The sequence below is a fragment of the Ptychodera flava genome, chromosome 17, assembly GCF_041260155.1.
Source record: "Ptychodera flava strain L36383 chromosome 17, AS_Pfla_20210202, whole genome shotgun sequence".
NCBI lineage: Eukaryota > Metazoa > Hemichordata > Enteropneusta > Ptychoderidae > Ptychodera > Ptychodera flava.
The window spans coordinates 4,203,156-4,230,000 of NC_091944.1; the positions used below are offsets into that span (position 1 = coordinate 4,203,156).

General features: G+C 37.9%; 2 protein-coding genes across 3 annotated transcripts in view; one reads left to right on the forward strand and one right to left on the reverse strand.

Moving 5' to 3' along the window:
• LOC139115193 (translocating chain-associated membrane protein 1-like 1) overlaps positions 1 to 5,430 on the forward strand; it is a 25,318-nt gene extending 19,888 nt beyond the window's left edge. The window contains exon 11 of one of the 2 annotated variants that reach the window (XM_070677134.1): positions 1,579 to 5,430. In XM_070677134.1, the coding sequence (XP_070533235.1) occupies positions 1,579 to 1,604 (26 nt within the window). In that variant the 3' untranslated portion in view covers positions 1,605 to 5,430. Of the gene's footprint in view, positions 1 to 1,574 lie in introns of both variants that reach the window. The other variant, XM_070677133.1, reaches the window with a different exon arrangement.
• Positions 4,531 to 26,845, reverse strand: part of LOC139115191 (solute carrier organic anion transporter family member 2A1-like) — a 23,551-nt gene continuing 1,236 nt past the window's right edge. Inside the window, exons 2-9 of the mRNA XM_070677131.1 lie at positions 26,250 to 26,845; positions 12,744 to 13,043; positions 11,889 to 12,053; positions 11,103 to 11,304; positions 10,625 to 10,835; positions 9,566 to 9,762; positions 9,095 to 9,159; positions 4,531 to 8,836 (exon numbers count right to left, since the gene is read on the reverse strand). The exon at positions 26,250 to 26,845 is cut by the window's right edge and continues 213 nt beyond it. Coding sequence (XP_070533232.1) covers positions 8,133 to 8,836; positions 9,095 to 9,159; positions 9,566 to 9,762; positions 10,625 to 10,835; positions 11,103 to 11,304; positions 11,889 to 12,053; positions 12,744 to 13,043; positions 26,250 to 26,845 — 2,440 coding nt within the window. The 3' untranslated portion in view covers positions 4,531 to 8,132. The remainder of the gene's footprint in view (positions 8,837 to 9,094; positions 9,160 to 9,565; positions 9,763 to 10,624; positions 10,836 to 11,102; positions 11,305 to 11,888; positions 12,054 to 12,743; positions 13,044 to 26,249) is intronic.

Below are 26,845 nucleotides of genomic sequence, written 5' to 3' on the forward strand. Positions count from 1 at the left end.
GTTTTGGCAAATAATGCGGCTGTACCTCTGCTAAAGCAATCAGTCCGAGTTACTGTTTCACCGTACATATTCACTAAAACAGACCAAATCATGCCGCTGACCAAAAAAACGAAACGGCCCTTTTAAGGGCCACAACAGTCTCCAAAAAGAGAACTACTGATACCCAAACTTTTTTGTGTTTGTATGAGTGAAAATTGTGTTTGTTTGATCGTGATGAAATGAGCGATGATGAGCGAATCGTACTTGATCGACAAGTCCGAAAACCCGACGATCCTAAATGTTCATTTCATGGTAGCCAAATTGCATCGAAATGTTCGATTCGTACATAATCAGATGTTGAAAATCTGCTTATTTTGATGGTAGCAAAATGACAGTAACAAAAGACGACATTGTACTAGATCGAGACGCTAAAAAATCCAACTCTTTTATATTGTTCATTTAGGTAGTGAAATCCAAGTGTAGTTTTATCGCCAGGAAATGATAGAACTGTTCCCGATTGACATGTTCCAAACCCCAACAATAGTGTGTGTGTGTGTGTGTGAGGTTTGATACTTCACTTTGACACTTGTTTGTGACTTTGATAAGCAGCGTAGGTGTGTGGATATCCTGGTCTCGTTACATGACGATGGCTCTATTGTTCCAGTCAAAATTCGGGTATACCCCCCCTGGGGGTCTTATAAACGAACTAACAGGTAATTACGAATTGATAAAATAATCCTGGGGGGGTCTTATAAACGGGCGGGGTCTTAGAATCGGAGGAATACACTATATACAATATACCATACAAACTTACACACATATATGTGTACACACATACATACTGGTACATACACACTCATACACATCTTTAACTACAATTCATACAAGTAGACATACCCCGATACTATCACATTTTCACATACAGGTACACATTTTTGTATAAAGATATTAGTAAATCTCTGATATATCTTTTGTACTAATTGTAATTATCTCAAGAGAGAAATGTTATCACAATTGTAAGTCAAATGTTTGTTAATCATCACACAAAATCTCAAACATTGTACTGTATCGTAGCTCCTCCACACAACTCTGTCTACAACAATCAGTAACCTCTCACCTTTCACAACTCTGTCTACAACAATCAGTAACCTCTCACCTTTCACAACTCTGTCTACAACAATCAGTAACCTCTCACCTTTCACAACTCTGTCTACAACAATCAGTAACCTCTCACCTTTCACAACTCTGTCTACAACAATCAGTAACCTCTCACCTTTCACAACTCTGTCTACAACAATTAGTAACCTCTCACCTTTCACAACTCTGTCTACAACAATCAGTAACCTCTCACCTTTCACAACTCTGTCTACAACAATCAGTAACCTCTCACCTTTCACAACTCTGTCTACAACAATCAGTAACCTCTCACCTTTCACAACTCTGTCTACAACAATCAGTAACCTCTCACCTTTCACAACTCTGTCTACAACAATCAGTAACCTCTCACCTTTCACAACTCTGTCTACAACAATCAGTAACCTCTCACCTTTCACAACTCTGTCTACAACAATCAGTAACCTCTCACCTTTGTTCAGGTAGAAAGAAGCGAGAAGAAAGAGAGTTAGACTCAGAAGATGACAGCTACCTTCCAGAAGCCGATCAGAAAATTAGAAATGAACACTCAGGAATGAAAACTCGATCCCGTTCCAGGAAAAATTGAAAAGGTGTGACAGAGGTAATTAAATAAAATGAAAACACTATGGTGTATATATTCAGATGAGTTGAAAAAAAAATATTTTAGTTTTTGAAAAAACTTCCAACATGGAAAATGAGTGTCCTTTGACACTTGCCCTATAACCCTTGCCCTTTAACCCCTGCCCTTTAGATTAACAACAGTTCGTTAGCAATGAACTTATACCACCACCACAATGAACATGTTTATTTTATCAATCTCGATGCTCAGTATAACAAACAACTTTATCGATGTCTTTTTAAAGGTCTGGAATTCAAATCAATATACATTGATATGACCCTATCAAAGTGTACATCTTGCGATTATGTTTTGGTATATACAGAACCTTCATTTCCCTCAAAAGATTTTCAAATTTTGTTTGAAGATCCCTGCCCGACCATGTTGGAAGTATTTATTAAACATTTAAATGTTTTTCCTATTTTTTTGTCTATTGACAATCATATTATTGTACTCCAAGAAACAACATATCTGTTGTTCAAGTTGTCATCATCAAATATCATCAAAGAAATTTTATTTATGTAGAGTAGACAGTTTATTTTACGCAAGAAAAAAATACAGGAAACATTAGTTTGTTGAAACGAAATCATAAAAATCCAATATGGCCACCATGGGTGGAGAATTATGGGTAGTAAAGATGGTGGTGTTGCGGATGATAGAAAATTCACCATAAGGCTCTGAGGTAGAATACTTCCAGATCAGACTTCCTCCTCACCGCTTTCACATTTGGTTCAAATTTCAACGTGGGGAATGAGTGTGTGAAGGTGAGAAACCCTTTCCTGCTGGGTGTTTTGAAATTGAAAATGTTCTAGGTGCGTGAGAGTATTTTTTGAAATCAGAGAAGTGTATCTCTTGTTTCATTCGACAGATTGAATCTTACATTGAAATGAGAATGATATCTCTGTTTGTATCAAGTGACATGTTGGCTATTGAGTTTATCCTCAATGACGTTTTTTATGACAGTGCTATTAGTTGTTCCATCGTCACATGAAATGTTTCATTTTAAGAGCTTGGTGCCTTTTGGGTAACTTTAATATAGAATGAAAACTTTAGTGGTAAATATTAACAACTAGATACACCAGAAATGTAATTATTTTCTTTTTCTCACTACAATTGGTAGGCATGTTAATCCAAAATTGACTAGGAGATATGCTCTGACCATTGTAGATTGGAGTTTGCGATGACACTTCAAAAACATATTTTTATATCCTGTTCAGTATTGTACTCAAATTGTTCAGGTCATGATGTGTAATCATTGTCTTCCCATATTTTAACACTCATTAAAGATCCATTAGCTGTAACTTTGGTCATTTTTTAAATTTTGTTTGTTCTGTTTATCATCTGCAGTTTCTGGTTTGAATCCCTGAACCATGAAGAAATTTCTAATATTTAGCTCATAAATATACCCTATATGAGTATAATCTGCATTGTTATCGTTTAAATTTTGTATTCAGGTCCGGATTAGAATACATTTATCAACAATTACAATGGTCATTTCACATACACAGGCTGTGTTGGCAAGCAGGACTTCGGGCATTGGTCATGATGATCGGATTATAGTAAAATTCTGTAGTTGATACATTGAAACGGAGTAGTGAAAAATTAGTCAAAAGTTACAGCTAATGTCTCTTTAATCCAACCTGTGCACCCTATACTTTGATGTAATTTGGTACAAGCCAGTTCTCCAGCCATTATGGCAGGGTGTGTTTGAAATGTAGGTGGGTAGGTAAACTTTGAACTGAGGGGAGTGATAATTTGTAAACCAGTATGTCTCTGAAATGAATGAAAGATAAAAGTGATGTTTTTGGACAAAACACTTCAAACTTTTTATCTCTCTCTTTATGAATATGTAATTGTTAATAATTTACAAAGTGAAACATTGTGCTTTCTTGAACGCTTCTTGAAGAATTGTTGTAAACTTTTCCCTAGTCGTAGTGTCCTGTCTAGATTATATCTGAGCTAGATGCATAGCTTGTATAATATCTGCATTTGTTGTTCAAACCTGTGTCATGGTGAAAAAGTGCAGTTTTCGTCGCAGTAATATGATAATTTTTGGAAAAAAAATGATTTCACTACACCAGAATTGTAATGTTTGTAACTTGTAACGAGTTGCTAACATATACATCTGAAACTGGTTAACCATCAACTCATTGCTAATAGTGCCAAATGTGATCTGAATGTGCCACTTTCATCTTGACCCCAATGTGACCTTTACATCCATGTGTTTTTGGTGTTTCATTAGCATTTAAATTTCAACATTTTGCCATGTGGAAAGTATAGAGCAAGGCAGAATTCAGTGAATATGTATGGCAGTTACAGATCTTGCTCTCAATTTTGATCAAGCTTGTGAGTTCTGATCGATGATAATAACAGGATATGGGGTCATGCAAGGGTCATGATAATGGGAATAGTGTCAGCCAAGTCAAAATGTCTTTTTAAAAGAACGTTGGCACTGTGATCTAAATGATTGCTTTTGTCAAACCTGGCACGTCTGATCACGCATGTTCATTGCATGTGCTCAGGTATATGGTCATGTTTGAGCATGAGCAATGCCTAGTGCAGAGGTGCATCCTGGGAAGGCTATATTGTATCTGCTTATATTCAACAGCCCAAGCTGGTAGTGCCACACAACAGACACTTTTTAACTTCACATGAACACTTAACTGTTTATCAATTCATTAAGTTCCTTTTTCTATACCAAGTTAACAACTTTTGTGTATTACCAAGACTTTTTTCACCACAGAATTTAATACATCACTTTTGTGTAACATTGCAAGGTTAGACCTTTTTACTGTGAAATGGGGGGGGGGGGTGTGTGGAACATTCAGAAAAACAAAAACTGCACCATAGTCTCTTACAAAATTTCATCAAACACTTTTATTGCACTTTATCAAAACACCAAAATTGACATGAAAAAGACAAGCACACTTGACACTAGTTCATTTAGCACTTCACAATAGAATTAGAAGAACTTGGTAAAAACTATATATAGTAGCCACTGTCTATGTAAACACTTACGGGAATGTTTCAAAATAAGAATTGAAATACAAAGTCTGGCCAATTGTCTTAGTCACAGTCCCTCCACCACCGGCCTTGAAACGTCCATTGTTTAAGTTTAAAGGTATGAATTACCCCTACTGCAAGGACAAGGAGTGATATGGATTGCTCTCGGAATTTGTCATCTTATTTCCTATCATTGAGAAGTGAACAATGTACTAAACTTTGATAAATTTGGTGATTCATAGTTATAAAATGTAATAAAGTATTCACATCATTGGTAGAATGATAACAATGCAGCAATTTTGTCACCACTTGTACTTGTTACATGTAAGTGCAGTATACGCAAAAGTTTGAAGTCTGTTTAAAGTCAAATAGCCTCCAGTTTTGCCATATTTTATACCCCCATCATGGAAACTGAAAATGTTGTGACTCCACCGATACATAACATGCACATGACTGACTAATGTGTTAATTGTTGTTTATTCCATGGAGGAAGTAGAACTACCTCCGTGTTTATCCATATCAAGCCCTGTCACAAAGTAACCAGCAGCATTTCCAGACTGGTGATAGAGGGACTGGATCTCTTAGAATTTCTCCATTTCTCCGTAGACCCTCTCTTGGAGGGTCTATGATTTCTCAGTTTCAGTTTTAGATGTTGTCTTAGATGCAGTAGAATAAATAGTAGTAAACGTGTATAAAGACCTGTGTGTGAATTCTTTTGTCTTGTTTTATTTGGTTGGTAAATTTTCTGAAGTGTGCATAACCGTGATGAACTGAGCTTCTTATAAAGAATTGCAAGTGAGTCTTTGTCAAGTTAAATAGAAATTTTAAAAAGATTAGGGAGGGGAAACAAGTATACAAGAATGTGACTGCCAAGAGACACAAGTGTCTATAACTTTCACAAAAAGATCTCCAAACTCAATGAGCAATATGCAGCAAAATCAAGAAACCCCAAATCCCTGCTCTCTCCAAAATAATTTTATGATGGTGTCTTGTACGGCCTTTAATTCAGTTTATCACAATATTTAGTTTACAAATACGTGGAAATTCAACTCATTTAGAAGAAAATTGTTGACATCCATTACCTAAACCACTTCATCCATTCAGTTGTCTACTCTCATCCATTGACTCTGATAATTATATTCAGAATTGTATTACTTTTATCACCTGCGTTAGATCAAAATAGAATATTACATTTTTGATCTTTTTGACCTGTAAAAGAATTTTGTCACATGATGTAATTTAACTAATGACACCAAAGTTGCCCATCACTTAACTATCTCATATGGGTTAAATATGTTTTCTTCCCAGAAACCACAATTAGAGCTTTTCGTGTGATTGTCATCCTCAAAGTGTCAGAGTGTCTGGTGTATTTAAGTGTTCTGGGTCAGTACTCGTGAAAGTCTCCCTCCAGGGGATTATCTGTTAAAGTTCCAGTAGCTGTAACATTATGATTTCAGTCATTATTTTCGTCTTAAATGCCAATCGTAAATTCTTGTTCTTCTCCTCAAGACATGCTGAAACATCCACTGTTTAGCTTGTCAACACAGTGTATACCAGTATATGTGTAAAATGCACTGCCATTGTTTACATTTGAATTCTAGTCTAGATCAGAAATCTCCTGTCAACAATAATAATGCAATCTGCACATGTACAAGATGAGTTTATATGCTGAATACTGTGTATCTCAATGTGCTTTGGGGAGAAGAACAAGAGACTGAAGTTGACATAAAAAATCAAAAGCAGTTTTAAAAACTCATCAAATGTTACTGTTACTGGCCCTTTAATGGAATACTTCCCAAACTAAAGGAGACTTAGCCACGGTCCCTCTATCATGGAGGGACTGTGACCCAATAATTATTGCATAGCTGCTGTGTTTGTGATAGAGGGACCATGGCTTTGTAAGATATATCAGTTTCATCACATAACAGAACAAACGCTGCCTAACCTGTAAAGTTGAAGGCTGCATTGAAGTTGCTGATGTTACAAAAACCTTAATGGATATCACATATGAAAATTTTGGACTTATTGTACACAGTAGGCAACTCACTGATAGACTGAATAGTGTCTTGCAAGTATGATCATTCTATTTGCAATTGTCTACAGGATAAGCAAAGTCTCAATTCTTGTATCAAGCTGTTATCTGTTTTAAAAACAGTACCTGTGAAATAACTGCTCCAGAGACACTCAGAAAAAATGTTAGCTTCTAAAGTCAAAATGGAAAATTTTTGTTGCATTGTGTACACAGATAAAATGGCAAAATTTGAAACAAAAACTCAAGCCATGATATCCATGATATGTTATTTATCTTGGTCTGGCCTAGGTACAGACCTCAAACCAAAACAAAACTTGGTAAACAAACAACATATTATCTGAAAATAAATCAAGATAAAATTATATTTCAACATTTGGAACATATATAAATAAAATTTTCTGTCCAAAGAGTTCAAATTTGCTAGAACGGTCCTTTCTATATTGCTATCCATTTGTGTACAAATTAATAGAACTGCATTCCACAGCAAAAATCCCTGACGGTTAAAAATTCTTTCAATTTGAAAGTAGAATGTGCTTCATGTTGAAATAGTGGGACTGTACAGTACTTTGTTTATCTGCTGATCGTATGGATTTATTGTGAAGCCTATAGTACATCTCAGACAAATGTAGTTGTGTCTTGTTTTTTGTTTTTGTTTTGTTTTTTTGTCAGAATTGAAACTGTAATCTCCCCCAAGTTAACAGAGGGATCGCGGCCAATTTTAATTCCAAATATTAGTAATTTGTTTCTTTAGTACTAAATTTGCAAGGTAGCCTAGGTTTTTATTCATTTCGAAAGTGGATGTTTGAAAGTATTCACAAAGAAATTTTGAGCAAAAGTTTCCAACTTCCAAGTTTCGCGGCACGTATTTCTTACAAAGCAAAGTCTTGTCTAGATTATGTGCAATGCATCAACGGCACAGGTGAATGAAAATTGCCCTCAAAACACTTGTGTTGTGTGATGTACCTTCATTTGCTTGAACGTGAATATATCCCATCTTTGATCCAACATGACATTTCTTGTTTTCTGTTCGGAACTATTTCTTTTGAAATTCCTGCCTCATTGTTCATCAAAAATATCAGTTTATCCCTATATTCCAGGTGATATTCTGCTTCAAAATTGCAGAAAACATTGGCAAGAAAACATTTTTAGCAAGTGACACAGTTTTTTCCAAAGAACTTCAAATGTTAACACAAGGAGAAACCAAATAAAAGCATATAAAACAGCTAGCCACTTTCAAACTTTACGAATTCCAAAAGCAAGTCTCTTTTTTTTCCTACAAAAAGGTGTGGCGATGAGCGTATTTCGGGCGAAAGCAAAGAGCAATTTTCTTTTTTTCTAAAGGAAAGTTTTGACGGCACTGAGCGCGAACTATATACGGGAAACTTTGGGTCCTTTTAGGGCTTTTGTACTTTCTTTATCGTGATCCGCAACTGCCCTGCGTGTCACAGACGGCGATTTTGTCAGTTGTTGAATATCATGGTTCAGCTCTGCTTTTGTCTCGATTTGGTTAACTCCCTTCTCTTGGCCCTCTGTAGCCCTTTCGACATGAACGACTTCAAATCTTGTGTTCTTCTGCTTTGGATCGCCGTCCATGTACGGTATTTTTTGATCGTCGATGTGGCCATTCTCTCCCTGGGGTTTGAAAGTGTTATTGCCCGTACGGTGGACCGGCTGCTCTACATATTCGTTGAACTTTCGTTCTCGAGGTGAGTCTATATCCTCGGCGTCTCCAGAGTCGTCTTCATCGTCCACAGCCTTTCGAGGTACCTTGGGGGCGCTTGTCGGCGAATCATCGCCTGCGTCTAACACGTCGAGTGCTTCGTTCAACCTGGCTGCTGTCTCCGCTGTAGCCTTCCGTCGCCTAGCTTTATGCTGACTATGAATGATCGACCCCGTTATCATAAAACAGATGAACGCGATGAATTTCAAAATTGCGGCCATGGTGAGGAAGGCAAATCTGTAGGTCAGAATGTCGTAGGCCATGCATATGTCACTCACGCCACACACCACGTGTCGTAGAAAACAGGTCGAATCCACCACAGCCATCAATATTAACGGTGTTATAATAAATCCTGTAGACAAACAATTTATAAATCAAATGCGAATTAAACAAAGGTAAATAAACACTCGGCTGTACGCAGTTTAGTTAAATACTTTCACTTCGTTCAATAACACATTTAACACATTAACCGCTTCACCACAGTCTCTCTCTCTCTCTCTCTCTCTCTCTCTCTCTCTCTCTCTCTCTCTCATATACTGATAATCGAGACAAAAATGTCAATAAGCAGGAAACATATTTTTTCAAACGGATGCAAAACTATCAAACTTACCAAATACGTGCATGAACATATATTCGATAGAAACGCTTATGGACCGGTCCTCGGGTGCCATCGTCCTGTAAACAAACAAATATAAGGTTGGATCACTTAAAATAATGACATTTGCCCTGAAGAGCAAGGTTAGGGCATTGTGTCATTGTCGAGGAGAGCGGATAACGTACGCAAGGATGGAAAATTCACATACTGTAATGTACATTTTCAAAACTTTAAACAAGTATCCGCTGCGGTGACCGACCTTGTTTCCCCTGATTATATTTTCATATTTTTACATGTATATCGACTTTAATGACTTTTTGATGCTCAGCTAAAGAAGCGATATCTATTTCTCACCATGATGTTGTGAAGGCGAAATGGAATTCTCTCAATCTGCGACATCCAGAAGAATAAGTCACATGATTTGCGGTTAATGATGACGCGATATGTCTATTACAGTAGTCGAAAAAACTGTTCGATCTCGCTCACCTTAAAATCAACATAATGGCTGGTATCCATGGTACGTTGCTAAAGAAACAGGCCAGACCGAAAAATATAATTGTAAACGGCAATATCTTTGAGCAGTGGTTTTCACAGACACCGCCGTGGACGCTGCTCTCAACACTCTTCATCGCTTCTTCGTTCAACTGTAAGTTGTTAGCTACGCATGAACAGTTGCTGTATTTCTAAGAAATTAAAATTCCTATTGTGAATGAAAAGTTAGTACCTGTAACTGTGATGATGTTTTCGTTATTTTTGTGCTATTATGTCGATTGCAAGTTCTTGTGCTATTCCTAACTGCATGATGAAACATCAGTTATTTGGCGTGTCAATAGGGCTTCTATATTTATAAAAAGCATTGTTCTTGTTCACCATTCACTTGTCAAATTTAACAATGCAGTTCACACATGTACAGGTTGAGTTGACAAATGAATACTGTGTATATCTACATGCTTTAATGGGTTGAACAAGAACTGTAGTGGACATTAAAAACAAAAAAATATTTAAAAAAAATTGTAAAAAGATATTTGCTTCCTCGCTTCTCATTCTCTCTCAAGATACCTAGTAAGCTTAAAGGTACACAGTCACCTGTAATCTAAATATGTCCATATATAGTCAAAGGGGCGTTCCTTGGTATCCAAAATGCCCATGTGAGGGCGCTGTTTTTTAAAAGCGGCCACTCGCTTAAAATCTGTGATTGGTTAGATTTTCTCTTTCCATGGTAGCTGTGGCAAAATTGGAACAGGTGACAGTATACCTTTAAGGGGAACGCTGCACGCGTAGAGTACGTGTATAGTGAAGAGACGTGTCAATGTAAGCACTATATGGGTTTGGGGCGTACTGTTGCGCAAGTGGGCTTGAATGAAAGTCGATAGCAGTGCGCCAAATTCGACTTAGTAAATCTCAAAAATCCTTACCAGTCATGTTATTATATCACAAAAAATGCAAATAAAAACGAAAATAAGTACATGCGAATTAGCGGGAAAATAGCAAAATAGCAAATAGCGAAGCAAAGAAGACAGATACAGGCGGCGACATCTATCTAACCTTGACTGGCTGTCCTGACGGACCGACGAAATTCCCGGGTTCTTTGACGGTACATCCGGCATGACAGGGAGAGAAGTAGGTGATATCATCGGTACCGCAGACAGGGTAGAAGGTCTGTGTGTCGCAGTCACATCGATAGTTACAATATGTCGTCAGATTCACAGACACGAGATTTGTCCTGTTGTCCACAAGTTGAGCGTTGTCGTTCGTGCTGGAAGAGAAAAAGATGCAGGGTTATATTTAATATTAATTTTAATTTATTCTCAGAAATACAGCAACTGTTCCAAAGAAGATCTCATACCTGAAAAGATTCCCAAACCCGTATATTTGACTAAAATAATCAAAAAGTTTCAGTACGTTGGTTTGTCCTTGCTGAATTCATCACTTTGCCGTTTGGAAAGAAAAGAGACGACTCATTACCACTCGATCACTCTTTGCAGAAATATATTATTGGGTACTTGGTTTTAGGACGACTTACCTGTTTGAGGTACCAGGATAGAAGATATTGGGTAAAAATTGCGTATTGCAGCCAAACAAAAAGAGAAAGAAGTAGACCAAAATTGTCGTCAAATCAGTGTACATTATAACACGCGTACACTTTCTGGAAGTCAGTTTCAATTTCTTGACAAGGACGCCGCCGACGAAAATTCCGAGGCACGCCATGGGTACCATGACAGCAGCTTAAACAGGATCAGAAAAACAACAATATCAATAACTACGAAGTACGGGAGAACAATAGCTTTTTCTGCCGCAATTTGGGGACAAATATCATGTGTATGCAATGACAAGCTGTTGATGAAGATTTTAATTGTCTTTATTTGCGATCCATGACCACCACTAGATCACTGGCCTACTTTTGAACCACTGCTAAGTGTGAAAGATTCGGGAGTCGGTACTTTAATACCATTGAAACTGCTTTTAAAAACAATGCATTTGTTGTGAACATAATGCTAGCCTTAGTCCGCAGCATTTTGACGCCAGCCTTGCAGGTCATCTGTTTACTTCTCAAAAGAACTTATTAGTAATTCAACCACCTGTTGATTCATATAATCTACTTTAATCTCCTTCCCTGCTAATAAAATTATAATTTTTCCGCTGGTTATTAAAAGGCGTCAGTTACTTATATTGATCGGTATATTAAAGATTTCCTAAGGAACTCGCAATGGCAGATGCACTGCGTCTCACATTAGTAGGCCTATATCGATTGTGAACGTCGTCGTCCAACTCGAATGCGAGGGCGCTGCTAGATATGGGTGTGATTTACCTGTGAGCATGGAGGCGTACAGTTCAGATGCTTGCATTTGAGTTTCCAGGTAATGTGGGATTTGCATCATTATCCCCGTATTGACGGCTAATTCAGCGCCAGCACCGATGCAGATGGCCATCAGGGCGCCATTGGTGAATAACGTCTTCAGTTTTCCAGGGAACGCTGTAAATTCACATATACACAGAGATAAGGTCAATCTCGGCCTAAAATTTAAAGCTTTCGCAAGCGTTATCTCCGAGTTTTGTACACGTCGGAACTTTGATCGGCATGGTTTCCGGAATGAGTGATACAACTGGTCAAAGCTCTGGCATTATGACTGATCAGCATATAGTAAAGTACCATTCAACTAGTTCTACACGACGGGTGAATATTGGTTAACTCGTACGATAAAGAATGCATGCAAGAGTCAAGCAAAGCACAGTCCCATGGCCACTGAACTTGCCATAATAATACGGACTGACTCGGACGACAGCCAAGTACTGAATAGGCAAGGCTTTTGTACATTGGATCCACGCCGAACAATCTTACAAAACGACTTAATCCAAGGGGGTCTAATTATAATTAAATATGGGAGGGCACCTAACAAATCTTGGTTGTTTTCATAGTTTTTCATTGTTCCATAAGCTTAGTGGTTTGGCTCAGTGTTTTTCAGGTGCTACAATGAATTGCATTGTTCACCATCCTCTTTCAGTTCAGGCAAATGGTCACCAAGTACCAACCCTCGCCTCGGGTAAATAGTCCTTTGTTTGGCTATAATATTTATTTCACTGAAGTGGTTTCATTTTAAATTGTACAAAACTCACAAAACAAACGGGGAGACTTAGAAAGTGTCGTGTACATTTCCTATCTCACCTTTCCATGTTGGTGCAAGCTCTCCCTCGTATTGGAACTTGAACTTGTAGCGCCCTCTACGCCCCGTTGGCTTGGGGAAGAGTTTTGGAAAGAAGAAGAAGGGGACGCACAGACCGAGTATGATAGAGGGAAATATGATAAACCCAAGCCACCAAGCGCCGACCCAATACGGATGATTAGGTTGAACCAGCGGGTAATGGGTTGACAAGGCGTAGTATTCAACATGGGTGGACGTTACTATGGCAGCACCTATGACAAATCCCAAGCATGGTCCAAGAGCCAGCGACGTAGCGACCACCCCTGCGGGAACAATAGACAGCAATTATAGGAAATTATAGGGAGAGAAATCAGCTATAGACGTTTGGCAACGATGCAGAAGTGTCGAGTTTTTAGTCTGTAAAATCAATTCATATCAATACACGAACAAGCCCATTTTTGATAACCTCTTTTCAGATTAACCCGAACGCTATAAATTTGATAACGTAGACGTTAGATGTTGGCTTACAATGTATACAACTTCATTAAAAATGTCGCAGAGCGAGTATTGCACATTCTAAATTATTACTCCGAGCCTCTCAAGGATTATAATATTGTAAACAATCTCTCAGAACCTCTTAAGTGTTTTTGAATTGTCCACTACGTCCCCTGATTCCAGCGGAGCTATGTCCCGACTTGTGGGACAAGCATCGCTTGTTTACATAATTAGATATTTTGTTTATATAATGTCCGGACGGAGAATCAGTCCAGGTACGGTACACAATTCAGTATACAATGTATGAAACATGAATGGCATTATGGTGAATCGACGGCCATTGATTCTTTTGAGTGTTCTTAATACGATGCACAGCTAAGCTGAAGATTCGTCAGTGTCTGACGACAACACATTTGTGCTTCTCTACTGTACGTATCACGACCTCAGCTTCAAACCTCTAGAATCCACAAATGGGTCTAGCCAAGACATCGCACGATCGCGAACTAGTCGATCTCTAGCCAAAGGGCTGTACAAGGTTGAGACTTGTATTGTAAATGCGTCAGGGTCAAACATAATTAATCGTATTTTTCAGTGACATTTTGTCCAATTAGGTAACTATTTCAGTGTGTTTCCTACTAGGTTTAGGTACACAGATTTATGGTTTGGGTACCCTGTCCCATTTCTGTAGTCCCTTAATAAATTGCATTGATCTACCAAGAAGAGTCCCGGTAAAAATGCCCAGTGAAACTACATAAAGTTTACATAAAATATATAACAAACGTTATCTCTGCTGTCCCGATTTTTTTGTTTTGATAGCACCGATGGGATTGGACTTTTGTTCCTATATTATGTCGTACCATTCAGCGACATCGGCTGCTGACAGAACATTTAGACAAATTTAATTATTTTGTCTCTAAGAACTACCACAACAGACTAGAAGCGCGACTCTTCCTTACAGTAGTAATTGTCTGAGGTTTTGTGCCAGTGCCTGCGTTTGGTTCCTGGTTAAGCCGTAGTCCGTTATGGTGGTATCCCAATACCCCCCCCCCCAAATGATAGCTGGGACGAGTATTTATTTTGGAATGTTAATGATAGAACTGTGACGTCATGAGATATAAACACTAAATATATCAGATTCTTGATATCCCCTGTATAAAATTAAGAAACAAATAGATTGAAATTTGATCTCGGCACGCTTACACACTTACTTGATATTAAAGGTAATTAAGCTTATTGACAATAATTGTAACTTTTTATATCATTTTATCATTTTTGCTCTAGGGAACAAAAACATTTTAATTCGTGTGTCGAAAGTATTTTTAAAAGTGAATATTAGCAATGCAAATACATCGCATTGTGTGTAACATGCAATGTTTCTATTGACAAGCGATTCTATTCCTGACTAAAATTCAGTCGACAATGATATCATGGGACAAAACACAGGTCGTTGACCACTAGGTATTTTGACTTTCATTTTGGAGTAAACAAAGACAACGTATTTTACAAACAGACAAAAGACTAATATTGAATATATGTTGACCTCTCACCACTAAAACTGGATGTCAGCGCTATTTTGCGGGTTGCGGGCTGCGGGCTGCGGGTTGCGGGCTGCGGGCTGCGGGTTGCGGCATGAAAAAATGTGTGATTTTGGTATCATTTTCGCTAGTAGATAGAATAAATGCTAAAATAGTATCTAGATGTATTTGTTTATGGAATAAAAGCCGTGAACTTCTTGAATAATGCCGTTATTTAGCTTACATCTGGTAAAGCACCACCAACGTCAGGATAGTCCATTTCCCATCCAACATTCGTCGTTGCACAGCGCACTGCCGATCGAAGCTTTCGAAATGATATGACTGAACACGGATGAGTAATAATATGAACACAAGACAGATTTCACAACAACTCGCTATATTAACTTTTTATGTAATGATTAGGACGGATAGTTTAAAAGTAAGTTTCGGATCGTTGACAGCACAGATGAACTGGGAGATGAAGTTCGGTTCGTTGAAACTCGACACGCCTAATAATTTGTTACTTTTTCATAGAATGCCATGCCCTTCTCACACTTCAGATTAGTTCAACCGCCGATAAAAGCACAATTTTCAGAATCGTTTTCAATGCCGTTTAAAATTATTTTATTGTGGTGAACACGATAATAGTCCTAGGAAACTTTTCATAGTCACGCTGGATCAAATGCATATGGAGCGACTATCATGCTGCAGGTGCAAGTCATAGAATATGTTCATGATATTAGGAGATACACAATTATTGAGAGCTGCAGAACACGAACTCATCCAAAAATATTCCTATTAGATCGATTCCTGAAAATAAGTCAACGCACCGACGTGTTTTTCCCGCTGAAATTCTCGCGTAAAATGTTAGCGGAATGTCGTTCTCTGTGGTCGTGACCTCGGTTGAACCGAAACGGCAAAGTAAGCTAAGTCCATTGTCGTACGTCTTTTTCTTTTTAAAGATTTCATGAAAAATACACGGCATTTAAATACACAACACTTCTACGCTTTTTGAAGTCAAATCTTTCCTTACACATTGCATTAAGTAGGCATTGTTTAATTTTCTGTATGTGTGCCCTAGAACCGAATTGTGAATAGATGCATTACAAAGAATTTACAGCAAAAAACAGGATGGTTGGACAGTCTCATATACATTATGTTTACTTTTTTGTACGTGGCACACAAGTTTTGTAGATAACATTGTAGATAAAAAGAACCGACTCATTTGAGTGTCTGGATAGAACACACAAGGGAATTGCTAAATTACTAAGCTACTGCAGTGAACTGCAATAAAACTGCTTACACTAATTAGTTTCAGCTGTAGCCTGCTAGCTTGGCGTGTAGTGTGTTATAACTGGGCAGTTTCTGTTTTACCCGTGGCCACTTTAGTGTTGACCAAGGTCAAAAAATTCTGCTAGTCCAAAGGCAAAACTAGCTCTGTCTGGGGTTGTAAATGAGAGTTTACGATTGGCACCCTGTGTTCAAGATTAATACAATGTAACATTACCATGCACTGGTCCATGTACAAATCTTGTTTATTTCAACTTCCCCAGACAAACTGTCTGCATGGGACATACAATGTTGTCTACTTTGCCAGCTGGCTACAGCTGAAACTAATTAGTGTGAGTTCACTGCAGTAGCTTAGTAATTTAGCAATTCTCTTGTGTGTTCTATCCAGACACTCAAATGAGTCGGTTCTTTTTATCTACAATCTTATCTACAAAACTTGTGTGCCACGTACAAAAAAGTAAACGTAATGTATATGAGACTGTCCAACCATCCTGTTTTTTGCTGTACTTCCTATGGCCTGATACTAGAAATGTAACAATTTTCATTCCGCGATAAGTGGCGACATTTCCGAGGCGCGAATTTTTATTGTCAGTCTGGTATTATTTCTCACTCACATCCATGGCAAGAAAGAAAAGTGATTTCAGATCCCAAATTATTTATTTGTGATGGCCAGGCAGCTCGGAACAAATAAATTGGTCCTCGGAATCGCCGCTTTTAGTTTAGCAGATTTTGATTTTTTTTCAGAAACATGACGTATTTTCACCCACTTGGTATGGTCTGTTATAGCATCTTTAGTCCAAAAAATCAATTTTACAGCATATATGTTTTCAACAGCCTTCAAATGTACAGTATTATGTTAAAATACACAATATGGAATATGTTGTGTTTCATTAATTTTAACCATCTTGACCTGATGTTGAAAATATGGACTTGGCAGGAAAAGGGATACTGTACGATAGACCTGGTCATGATTATTGATAATAGACACCTTCTAAAGGTTTTATTTCTTATATACTAAATGCCATATTACATATATTAGAAATCTAGCCATAATTCTAAAAACCCGCAGCCCGCAACCCGCAACCCGCAGCCCGCAACCCGCAACCCGCAGCCCGCACTTTAGCAGATACCAAACTGGATGTCAACTCCATTGTTATTTATATGGAACGTTTGTTATGGTTTGGGGCATATCTAAAAGAACTGTCAAATTTTGGTAATGTCTTTATGTGACGAGGGAAAATTGCTTAAACTTCGCTGCAAGAATGTTTGAGCCTTAACTGTTTCAAAGTTACCAGTATAAAATCTCTGGTCACGTTAGACACTTTGGGACCAAGTACAGAAGTTACCGACTATATGCAAAATGGCGCCATTCCTAGGGAAACCAAGAAATTCATGACTCAGTTTTACGAAAACGATAAGTAGAAAATCTGTAGGATTTGCCTTCAGCTGAAAGCTAAGCTTTATAAAATGAATGACAACAATCTGAGAAGTTTAATTCGCGGAAGATGTTGCCTTGCGGTAGGACGGCCTCGATATTGAAAAACTTGCAACTTTTGTTCAAAATCTCCGAACGGGAAACTTTCGAAATCGAATATAAAAATCGGGGCTCACGGTGCAAACGTTTGTACGAGAGAAACAATTTATTGGATATTTCCGATACTTTACATTCAAAATGGCCGCTATTCTAGTGTAACTCCTTGAGAAAAATACATTTCCGATACTTTACATTCAAAATGGCCGCTATTCTAGTGTAACTCCTTGAGAAAAATACATTTCAGATTTGCATAAAAATAAAACGGTGAACTTAATTTATTCGACGATCTTCAAAAAAAATGAGATCACGCAAGCAGAGTGCGAGAACGGTATTTTAAACATTTGAAACTCGGAATATCTGCCCCCAATATAGGCGCATGTACTTATATATTCCGACTATAAATTATATTATCGCACTCTTTACAGAAACTGTTATGTCAAGAATAGCATGGACTGTTTCGATATACTGTTGGGGATTTATCAACGTAATAAAAAAGTCATCTGTTAGTCTGAGATATGAGATGTCCTTCCACTGTCCATCTACGAGTTTCAACATTGAGATGAAATCTTGGTGTATTGATATGTCAAATTTACTGAGCCTTACAGCGAATTTCTTTAGCTAAATAAGTTGTGTCGGTGTTGACATGATTACAAAAGGTGACGTGTAGGGGTCACGTTAGACTTGGTTCAAGTCTGTGATTTGTGAATGTTTGAGTGGAGTGAACGGGATGATTTGTATTTTGTTTTCATGTGAAACGCGTGAGTGGAGTGGACGCGATGAGTGGGGTGAACGCTATAGAGTATATGGTGGCCACGCCTTATTAGCGCTCCATAAAGTGGTCTGTGTTTCGGTGGTTCCCAGGTTCTTTTACTGTTTTATTTCCAGTCAATCATTTCGCTAATTTACATAAGCAATGGGTAAGCGTGATAAGAGAAGAAAAAGTGATCCGGACTTTATTTACGGGGATTTTGACTCGGGTGATGATCTGGTGAACTTGTGTGCGTCAACCAAGCGTGGTCGATCTGCCAAGAAGAGCAACAAGAAGGCTGCACGTCGTAAGAAATTCTACGCTGTTGCAGTGGGAAGAAACACTGGGATCTTTGTTGACGGGACGCTTGCCATAAGCAGGTTGTTGGTTATTCAGGTGCTTGTTACAAGGGTTTTAATGCACGCAGATTAGCGGAGGAATTTTTGCAGAACTTTTTCGACACCAAGGACACGAACTCTGATTCAAACAGTAAAGTGCAGTGTTGCAATTCCAAAGAGAGCAACATGCATATTCCCGCCACAGCACATCCCTCTCTGTATGAGTTGTTTGATACCGCGATTGAGGGTTCTTGAATGAAGATAACCACTTTTCTTCGCCAGAAACATGTGTGATGATCCCTTTTACGCGTGATGTACCAACTAGTGAGGTGACCGATGTTTTGCCGCCAAATAGTCCGGTGGATGGCCGAAAAGAAGAAGAGTCTGTCAACAAAACGGATGTTAATACGCACGTTTCTTCTCTAGCCGTAGAAAGACTTGAGAGTAACTACATAGTACTGACTGATCGATACAATTCCCTCTTTGAGGAAGTTGCCTCACTGAAAAATGATCTACGGTCTATCTGTGATCATTTTCAGAGCCAGTTGTTACAGACACAGAAGGCCGTTGAATTGCAGTGTCAAGATCGTGTTATTGCCGAGGTACGTGAATTGAAAAAACAATTGTCATCGTTGCGGAATTCTCTTGAGAGCAAAGTGGCGGAGATCGAGGGCAAATATGCTTCAACTGTATATTCAGTCGGTGCTATCATGGACAAACTTTCTTTTATTGATGATAAAATAACAATGGCTGATACTAGGAAGTTAGGAAAGGTAAACTTGGTGAATTCGTTTGCTGAATCTTTGAACTCCGTGTCACGTTCACGGAGAAACACCTCTGCTTCTGCGACCGCTGTGACGTCATCAATAGAGGATGGTGTAGGTGCAACTCGTGATTGTGAGCGTGTTGTCTCCAGTGTCGCACCTCCCGCAGATCTTCTTCGTCACAATGCAATGTAGTTGGTAATATCACTCCCCAGCCGCAAACATCTCATTCAACAACACCAGAACCAATCCCGTCGAATACTCCTCGGTCTGATCCTCTACCGCCGTCTTCCGCGGTAAACCAGAGCCCAGCGAAATTCTCACAATCGACAGCGCGTTCGCCTACCGTTCCAACTCCCAGTACTCCGAACGCGTACGCTAACCGGTATCAGAGTCGTCCAGATGAATCGCGTCGTAGCAGCGTTGATGAAGCTGATAGTCGGACGAGTTCTACATATCGCCGGACACAGTCTCGCATATCGGGTCCGCATCGTCCACGATTCATAAGAGATGACGGTCGTAACGTGAACTGTAATGTACTTGTATTAGGTGACTCAATTACTAAGTACATCAACACGAGTTTGTTATATAAGAATAAGCGTTCTGTAAAGCTTAGAGCTTCAAATATTGATGAAGCTTTTTCAAGTTTGAGAAATGTCAATAATATTGATGCAGAGATTGTAATCTTGCATATAGGGTCGAATGATGTTGGTTACTTACGTGATGATGTAATAATTGATGGAATAATTTCACTGTGTAATGAAGTTAAATATGTCTGTCCTAAAGCAATGATTGTTGTGTCGGGTATCTTACCTTTCCATGGTGAATACTCCATTCTAAATAATCAAATCCAGTATATTAATGAGAAGGTTAAGAATGCATGTTCTGACATAAATCACTGCGTCTTTGTAGATCATTATAGATTAGGTAACAATAGCTACCTGTATCACAGTGATGGAATTCATATAAATTCACGTGGCACAAGTTTATTGGTGAGTGATATTAAATGGGGTGTCAGAGCAACAAAGAGAAGCGATGTAACCACTCATTCTCGTACATATAGATCCCCGTCAAATTTTAGACGGGTGGATAGTAGAGATTCTTTCCAAGGAAATAGGCCCTACAATAGAAGGCCATACTATAATTATGGCCATGGTTTATACGCTAGATATGATCAGGGTGATCGCAACCAGTTTTAGATTGTGACCAGCACAGCAGATATGTTAATGCAAGTTACCTGTATCACAGTGACGGAATTCATATAAATTCAGGTGGCACAGGTTTTTTTTGATGAGTGATATTAAATGGGGTGACAGAGCATCAAAGAGAAGCATTGTTTCCTTTCATGTTGTTTGTTTTTAATGTCCTGGGACTGTCTAGATACAGCCACTAATGGCTACAATATTACACAGTGCTCCAAAAGAGTTGTTGTGTGTCCATTAACTTTTGTCAACCTAGTGCTAAATTTAGCACACCTGTTATTCTGGCTACTTTTTTCTATTCCTATTTGTAGTCAGCTGTTCATAAAGTTTTCCTTCAATTTATCTAGTTCTGTTATTCAGCTTTTACACTGACATGTGTTTTGCCTCGCAGACACAGAGTACTGCTGTTTTAAGAAGGAATTTTAAGCGTTCTTTTTTACGTGTTGGAAGTTGGAACATCCAAGGTGGTTTATCAAAAAAATGTGATGATGAAGATTTTCTATCAATTGTTAACCAATTTGATATAATGTGTATTCAAGAAACCTGGCTTTCGAAGTCAAACACTGTTGCTTTTGATAGTTATAGTTATTTTAGATCTGATAGAAATTTACAACATAAACGTAGTAAACGTGCTGCTGGGGGATCTGTTGTTGTATTTAAGTCATGCTTTAAGTCAGGTATCCATAAGATGAATTCGAAAATTTCTGACTTGCTCTGGGTAAAACTTGATAAGGATTTTTTCTCATTCAGTAGTGATGTTTTTATGTGTTGTGTATATTTGCCTCCACAAGGTTCTGTAATGCATGTAAATAATGATTATTTTGTAGCTCTACATTCTGAGATTCTTGAATTTTCGAGTTTGGGAGACATAATTTTAGTAGGAGACTTTAATGCTAGGACAGGTAATTTGCAAGATTATATTCAACATGATGACATAAATCACTGTCCTACACCTAATGATTATATTCCTGACTCCGTACATCATAGAATTTCAATGGATAATGGTAATTGTAGTATCAATCCCTTTGGGAGACAACTTATTGATCTTTGCATTCAAAACGGCTTACAGATTTTAAATGGTAGAACTGCAGGGGATCTTTATGGAAAACCAACTTGTTACAAGGGAAATGGATTTAGTACAGTAGATTATGGTATTGTTGCAAAGAATTTAGTGGACCGGATAGATTATTTCAAAGTATATGCTTTTACACATTTCTCTGATCATTGTCCAATAGGTTTTTCTATGAATATAAATAATATTGTGAAGCGGTCAGTTGATGTAGAGTGTAAACCATGTCCAAGTAAATATTTGTGGAATGATAATGCTAAACAAGATTTCTTAAATACTCTGCAAAGTTCATCAATTCAAGAAGACTTTAGAAATTTTAATATTGACTGTCAAAGTTCCCATTCTTGTGATGATATTGTAAAAGTATTTGAAGGTATTATTCACAAAGTTTCAGATCGCTGTTTACGTAAGGTTACGCCGAAATTGAAAAAGAAGAAATCAAAACGTGTTTTTCAGCCTTGGTTTGATAAGTCTTGTTTTTCACTTCGTAAAGATCTGAAAGATTGCTGTAAACTGTTGAATCGCTACCCAAATGATCCACATATTAGAGGGAGATGTTTCACTCTGAAAAGAGATTACAAAAAATTGTTAAAATATAAACGGTCTTCTTTCAGAGAGAGTCAATTGAGGAAGTTAGAAAAGGTTTATTCCGAAGACCGTAATGATTACTGGAAATTGTGGAAGGATATTTCAGGGAGTCATGTCAGTAAGAAAGTAGACTCGTCTATTTCTCCTAGTGAATGGTTTTCTCACTTTAAGCAGTTGGGTAATTTTTCTTGTGAAGAAACTGATGTTTCTAAACGTATTCTTTCTGAATTAACAAAAATGGAAGCGGCCAATGAATATGATGTGAGTTTTATTCTTAATTCCTCATTTACAGTATCAGAAATTTTAAAAGCTTTGCGTAAATTAAAATCGGGGAAATCCCAGGTGTCGATGGTATTTTGAACGAAATGCTAAAATATGGTGGTTCTTCCATACTTACTCCATTGTGTTCATTATTCAATGTCATCCTCAGATCAGGAACGTTTCCAAATGCTTGGAAAAAAGCATATTTGGTCCCTGTGTTCAAATCAGGTGATACATGTGATCCGTCAAATTACAGAGGGATTTCTATAAATAGTTGCCTCGCAAAACTGTTTACCTCTGTGTTGAATAATAGGCTTATAAACTTTCTTAATAGCAATGGTATTCTTTCGCCATTTCAGTCTGGTTTCAGAGCAAAGAGGAGAACTGCAGATAATCTTTAGTTTTGAGTTCGGCTATTGATCAGCGTGTCTATGCGAAATCTTCTCTGTGAAACTATAGTCCCAGTCGTAGATACCTTTACTGTTGTTTTGTAGATTTTCAGAAAGCATTTGACAGGGTTTGGCGTACAGGTTTACTTTAGAAATTACAGAAATATGGCATTAATGGTAATTTTTATAGCTTAATTAAGTCCATGTACAACAACATTAAGTATTGTGTGAAAAGTAACAATTGCTTTACTGAAGAATTTGACTCCAATTTAGGAGTTAAGCAAGGGTGTAACTTAAGTCCAACTTTGTTCAATATTTTTATAAATGATCTTCCCAGTACATTTGGTTCCAGTGAGGACTGTCCTATCAAACTTGGTAAACTCCTTTTCAATTGTCTAATGTATGCTGATGATCTATGATTTCAGATCTTTTATTGATTCAGGATCTGAAACAGGCTTACAAAGCTGCTTAGATAAACTTCATAGTTTTTGTCGTGAATGGAAATTAACTATTAACATAAAGAAAACGAAAGTTATTGTGTTCAACAAAAGTAATCATCTTGTAAAAGGAGTTACACTCACTTACAATGGAGTGACTCTTGACTTAGTGAAAGAGTACTGTTACCTTGGTTTTGTCATTACCCCAAATGGTAAATTCAAAGGTAATTTTCACAATCTTAAATTGAAGGCAATGAAAGCTCTTTTCAGCCTTCGTAAGGGCCTTCAAAATGGTTCACTTTCTGTAAAAGTTGCATTATCACTCTTTGATAGTTTAATTGTTCCTATTATGACGTATGGCTGTGAAATATGGGGACATGAAATTAATGACAAGTGTAACTTTCTCAATGATGTTAGTATTTCTTATTATAGATTTATCCTAGGAGTCTCTAAATATGCACCGTCTGATGGTGTTGTTGGAGAGCTGGGTAGATATCCGATACACTTTATGGTGATAAAAAACATGCTCAAATACTGGCATCGATTGGTTTTATCAGATGACATCTTATTGAGATCTGCTTATACATCCAGGTTGAATTCAGATTGGTATAATTATATACAAAGAATATTGAACTCTCACAGTGGGAGCGATATATGGTCTTGTGTTTGCAATATTAATTCCACAGTTAATAATGTATATGATAGTTTATGTGAAACTTATGAACAAACATGGCTGAAAAACATTCATAATGATAAAAGGAAGTGTGGAATGCAGAGGAATAAGCTCCGAACTTACAGACTTTTTAAGACAAAATTTGAATTTGAAAGTTACTTGCTAGATATAAGATCTTTTACCTATAGGAGGTGGCTGACAAAACTAAGAATTTCGGATCACAACCTACAAATAGAACTGGGTAGAAGGTCAACTCCTAAAGTTCCTGCAAATGAAAGATTCTGTAAGTTTTGTAAGTCTTTAGTTGAGGATGAATTTCACTTTGTTATAGAATGTCCAAAATACAGAACGTATCGAGATGGTCTATTTTCATCCACAAGTTTGTATAATCCAGGCTTTCTTGATTTGAATGACAGAGAAAAGTTCATATATATCTTTACTCACAAAGATAAACTACCTCTTGCCAAATTTATTTCTTGTACTTTAGTTCCTCCCCCAGCAGCGGCTTCATCCAGTGTTTGCTGAGTTTTGTAATTTTTGCCTTACCGCACTCCTTGAGTGTGTTGTCGAGCAATAAAGTATTGTATTGTATTGTATTGCTATACAACGGAGTTTCACCCGGAATCACAATCCGGCAGAAACTAACTCACTACTGCGCAGACTCAAACGTGGTGCATTCAATCGCTGGGAAAACCTGGCGTGAGCTGCCAAATTCCGGATAGGTTTGTACGAAATAGCAGAGACACAAGAGAAACTATTATAAATGAGTTTATTTTTTTTAAATTCACCGACTTGAACCAAGTCTAGGGGTCACGTGCAAAACATTGGGAAAATGTAAATTCTAAAAGCCGTTTTGACAGTGCTTTCATTAAAACTACTGTGCTAAACATAGTTTCCTAACAACATACGTTATTGAAGAGTTGGTTGGGAAATATAGAATGGTTGGTTCGTCTCATGACTTTTGTGTGATTTCACTTAGGCCATTTAAAGAAAATTCTTTGTTTGCCGTCCTTAGGTTTGTTGTAAAATCTACCAGCAAGCCAGGGAAAAAACAAACACAGACGAAAAACACAGGTGTATTAAGATAAGCTCAATTTTATTTGGGTTCTTGTGGAAAAATAATATTTTTATTTGTAATAATGTTAACATTATGTTTGTTTTCTTATTTTTGCCTGAAAACCTACCAATACGCAGACGGTAAAAAAAGAATTTTATTTAAAGCTCCTTCGTCTATAATGCCCAGATTTCACCTATGCTAGATTCAAATTAAACCATATATTGCTTTGAAATGTGTACTAAGAGAAACATCTTTTTCTAGTTTTGAAATAAAATCATGAAGATATTATGAAGAGACGCGGATACTTACGTGTCGAGGAGTAAAGGGCCTCGATATCATATATTCAGACTCTCAAAATTTGAACACTTTTTATCGTCTGCCGCTTTTGGGGTCATTTTTAAGCTCTTGGATGAAGTAAAGTTTCATCGTCTTAGTTTTGTGAAAAAATGTCTTTTACATATATGACGGCCATTTTGAATTTCAAATATCGGCAAGCGTACATGTTTGGTACTTTTTTCCTAGTACTAAAATTTGCACGGTGACGCCCGATATTTACTCTTGCTTTGTTCAGAGAATGGTTGAAACTCTCGCTGAGGAAAGTTTGAACAAAAGTTAATGGTTCACAATCTCGAAGTACGTACTACCATAAGGAAGAACTGCTGTAATTTTAGATTATGGTGTTTTAAGTTAGCAAAATACTCGTAGACTTCTGTTCAAGGACAAGGATGACTTTCCTGACACTAAAGCATACCAGTGTAAATATGTAGTGTCAAGGAAATCGTTTTTAAAACAAAATACGAGGAGAAATGTCACTGCATCGTTTGGAATATAAAGGCGTTGGCAAACGACCTCCAGCCGTATTAAAGATATAGATAAGTTGGACCGTTACTTCACACATTAAATGATTGCATGTCAAAGAATGCTGAAAATCAAATGACTTCGTCACAATGGAGAAAATTAATGAATAACTACAATTGATGTTTTAGGTGTTCAGTTCATGTGACTGACACACCACAACGTAATTGTCAACTATATAGGCATCACATTACGCCGTTTTTTCCTTTGTCATGGCTATGTGGTTTACAATTTCAAAATTGTGTGCGCTTGGGTCGCCCACTTTTCACCTGAAATAAAGTTAAATGATAAACTTTCAAGAAATTTTACTCTTACCTAAATAGATGGCTGTATTATGGCTTCCAATCCCGTCATCGATGTAGGTGGTACCAAGACTTAACAAGGGCGCCATCCCAGCACCACACATGAGAAGGCCAATCGACATGAGCGCTGTTGTCGTTGACCTGGCATGACTGTCACTTACTCTCTCCTGGGAGCAATAATCCTCTTGAGCCGCATCTTCACTCACGTGACAGAACTCCGCCTTGATGCTCCTGTTGACGTGAGTTTGCCATGCGGAGTCCTGGTGTAAGGAAGGTAACACGAAATGTGGCAGCGATGCTAGAAACCCTCCGATAGCGCAGATGAGTAATCCCACGCCGATAAGCGCCGGACGATGTCGTGCGTGTCCGAAGTAACCGACGAAGAGGATGGCCAGCAGAATTCCAACACCGTAGCTGGCAGCGATCCAATTGGTCTCCGAAGCTGACAGGTGGTACCGTTTCTGTACCGTCGGCAGCACACTGGTTAGATAGCCCATGGCCAGGCAAGCCACCAAACACACTGAAACCGCAAGTAGTACCATGAAAACCCGCGGACTAGCAAACACCTGCAAGCAAGCTGGCTCACATGCGTACACCCCACAACCGTCG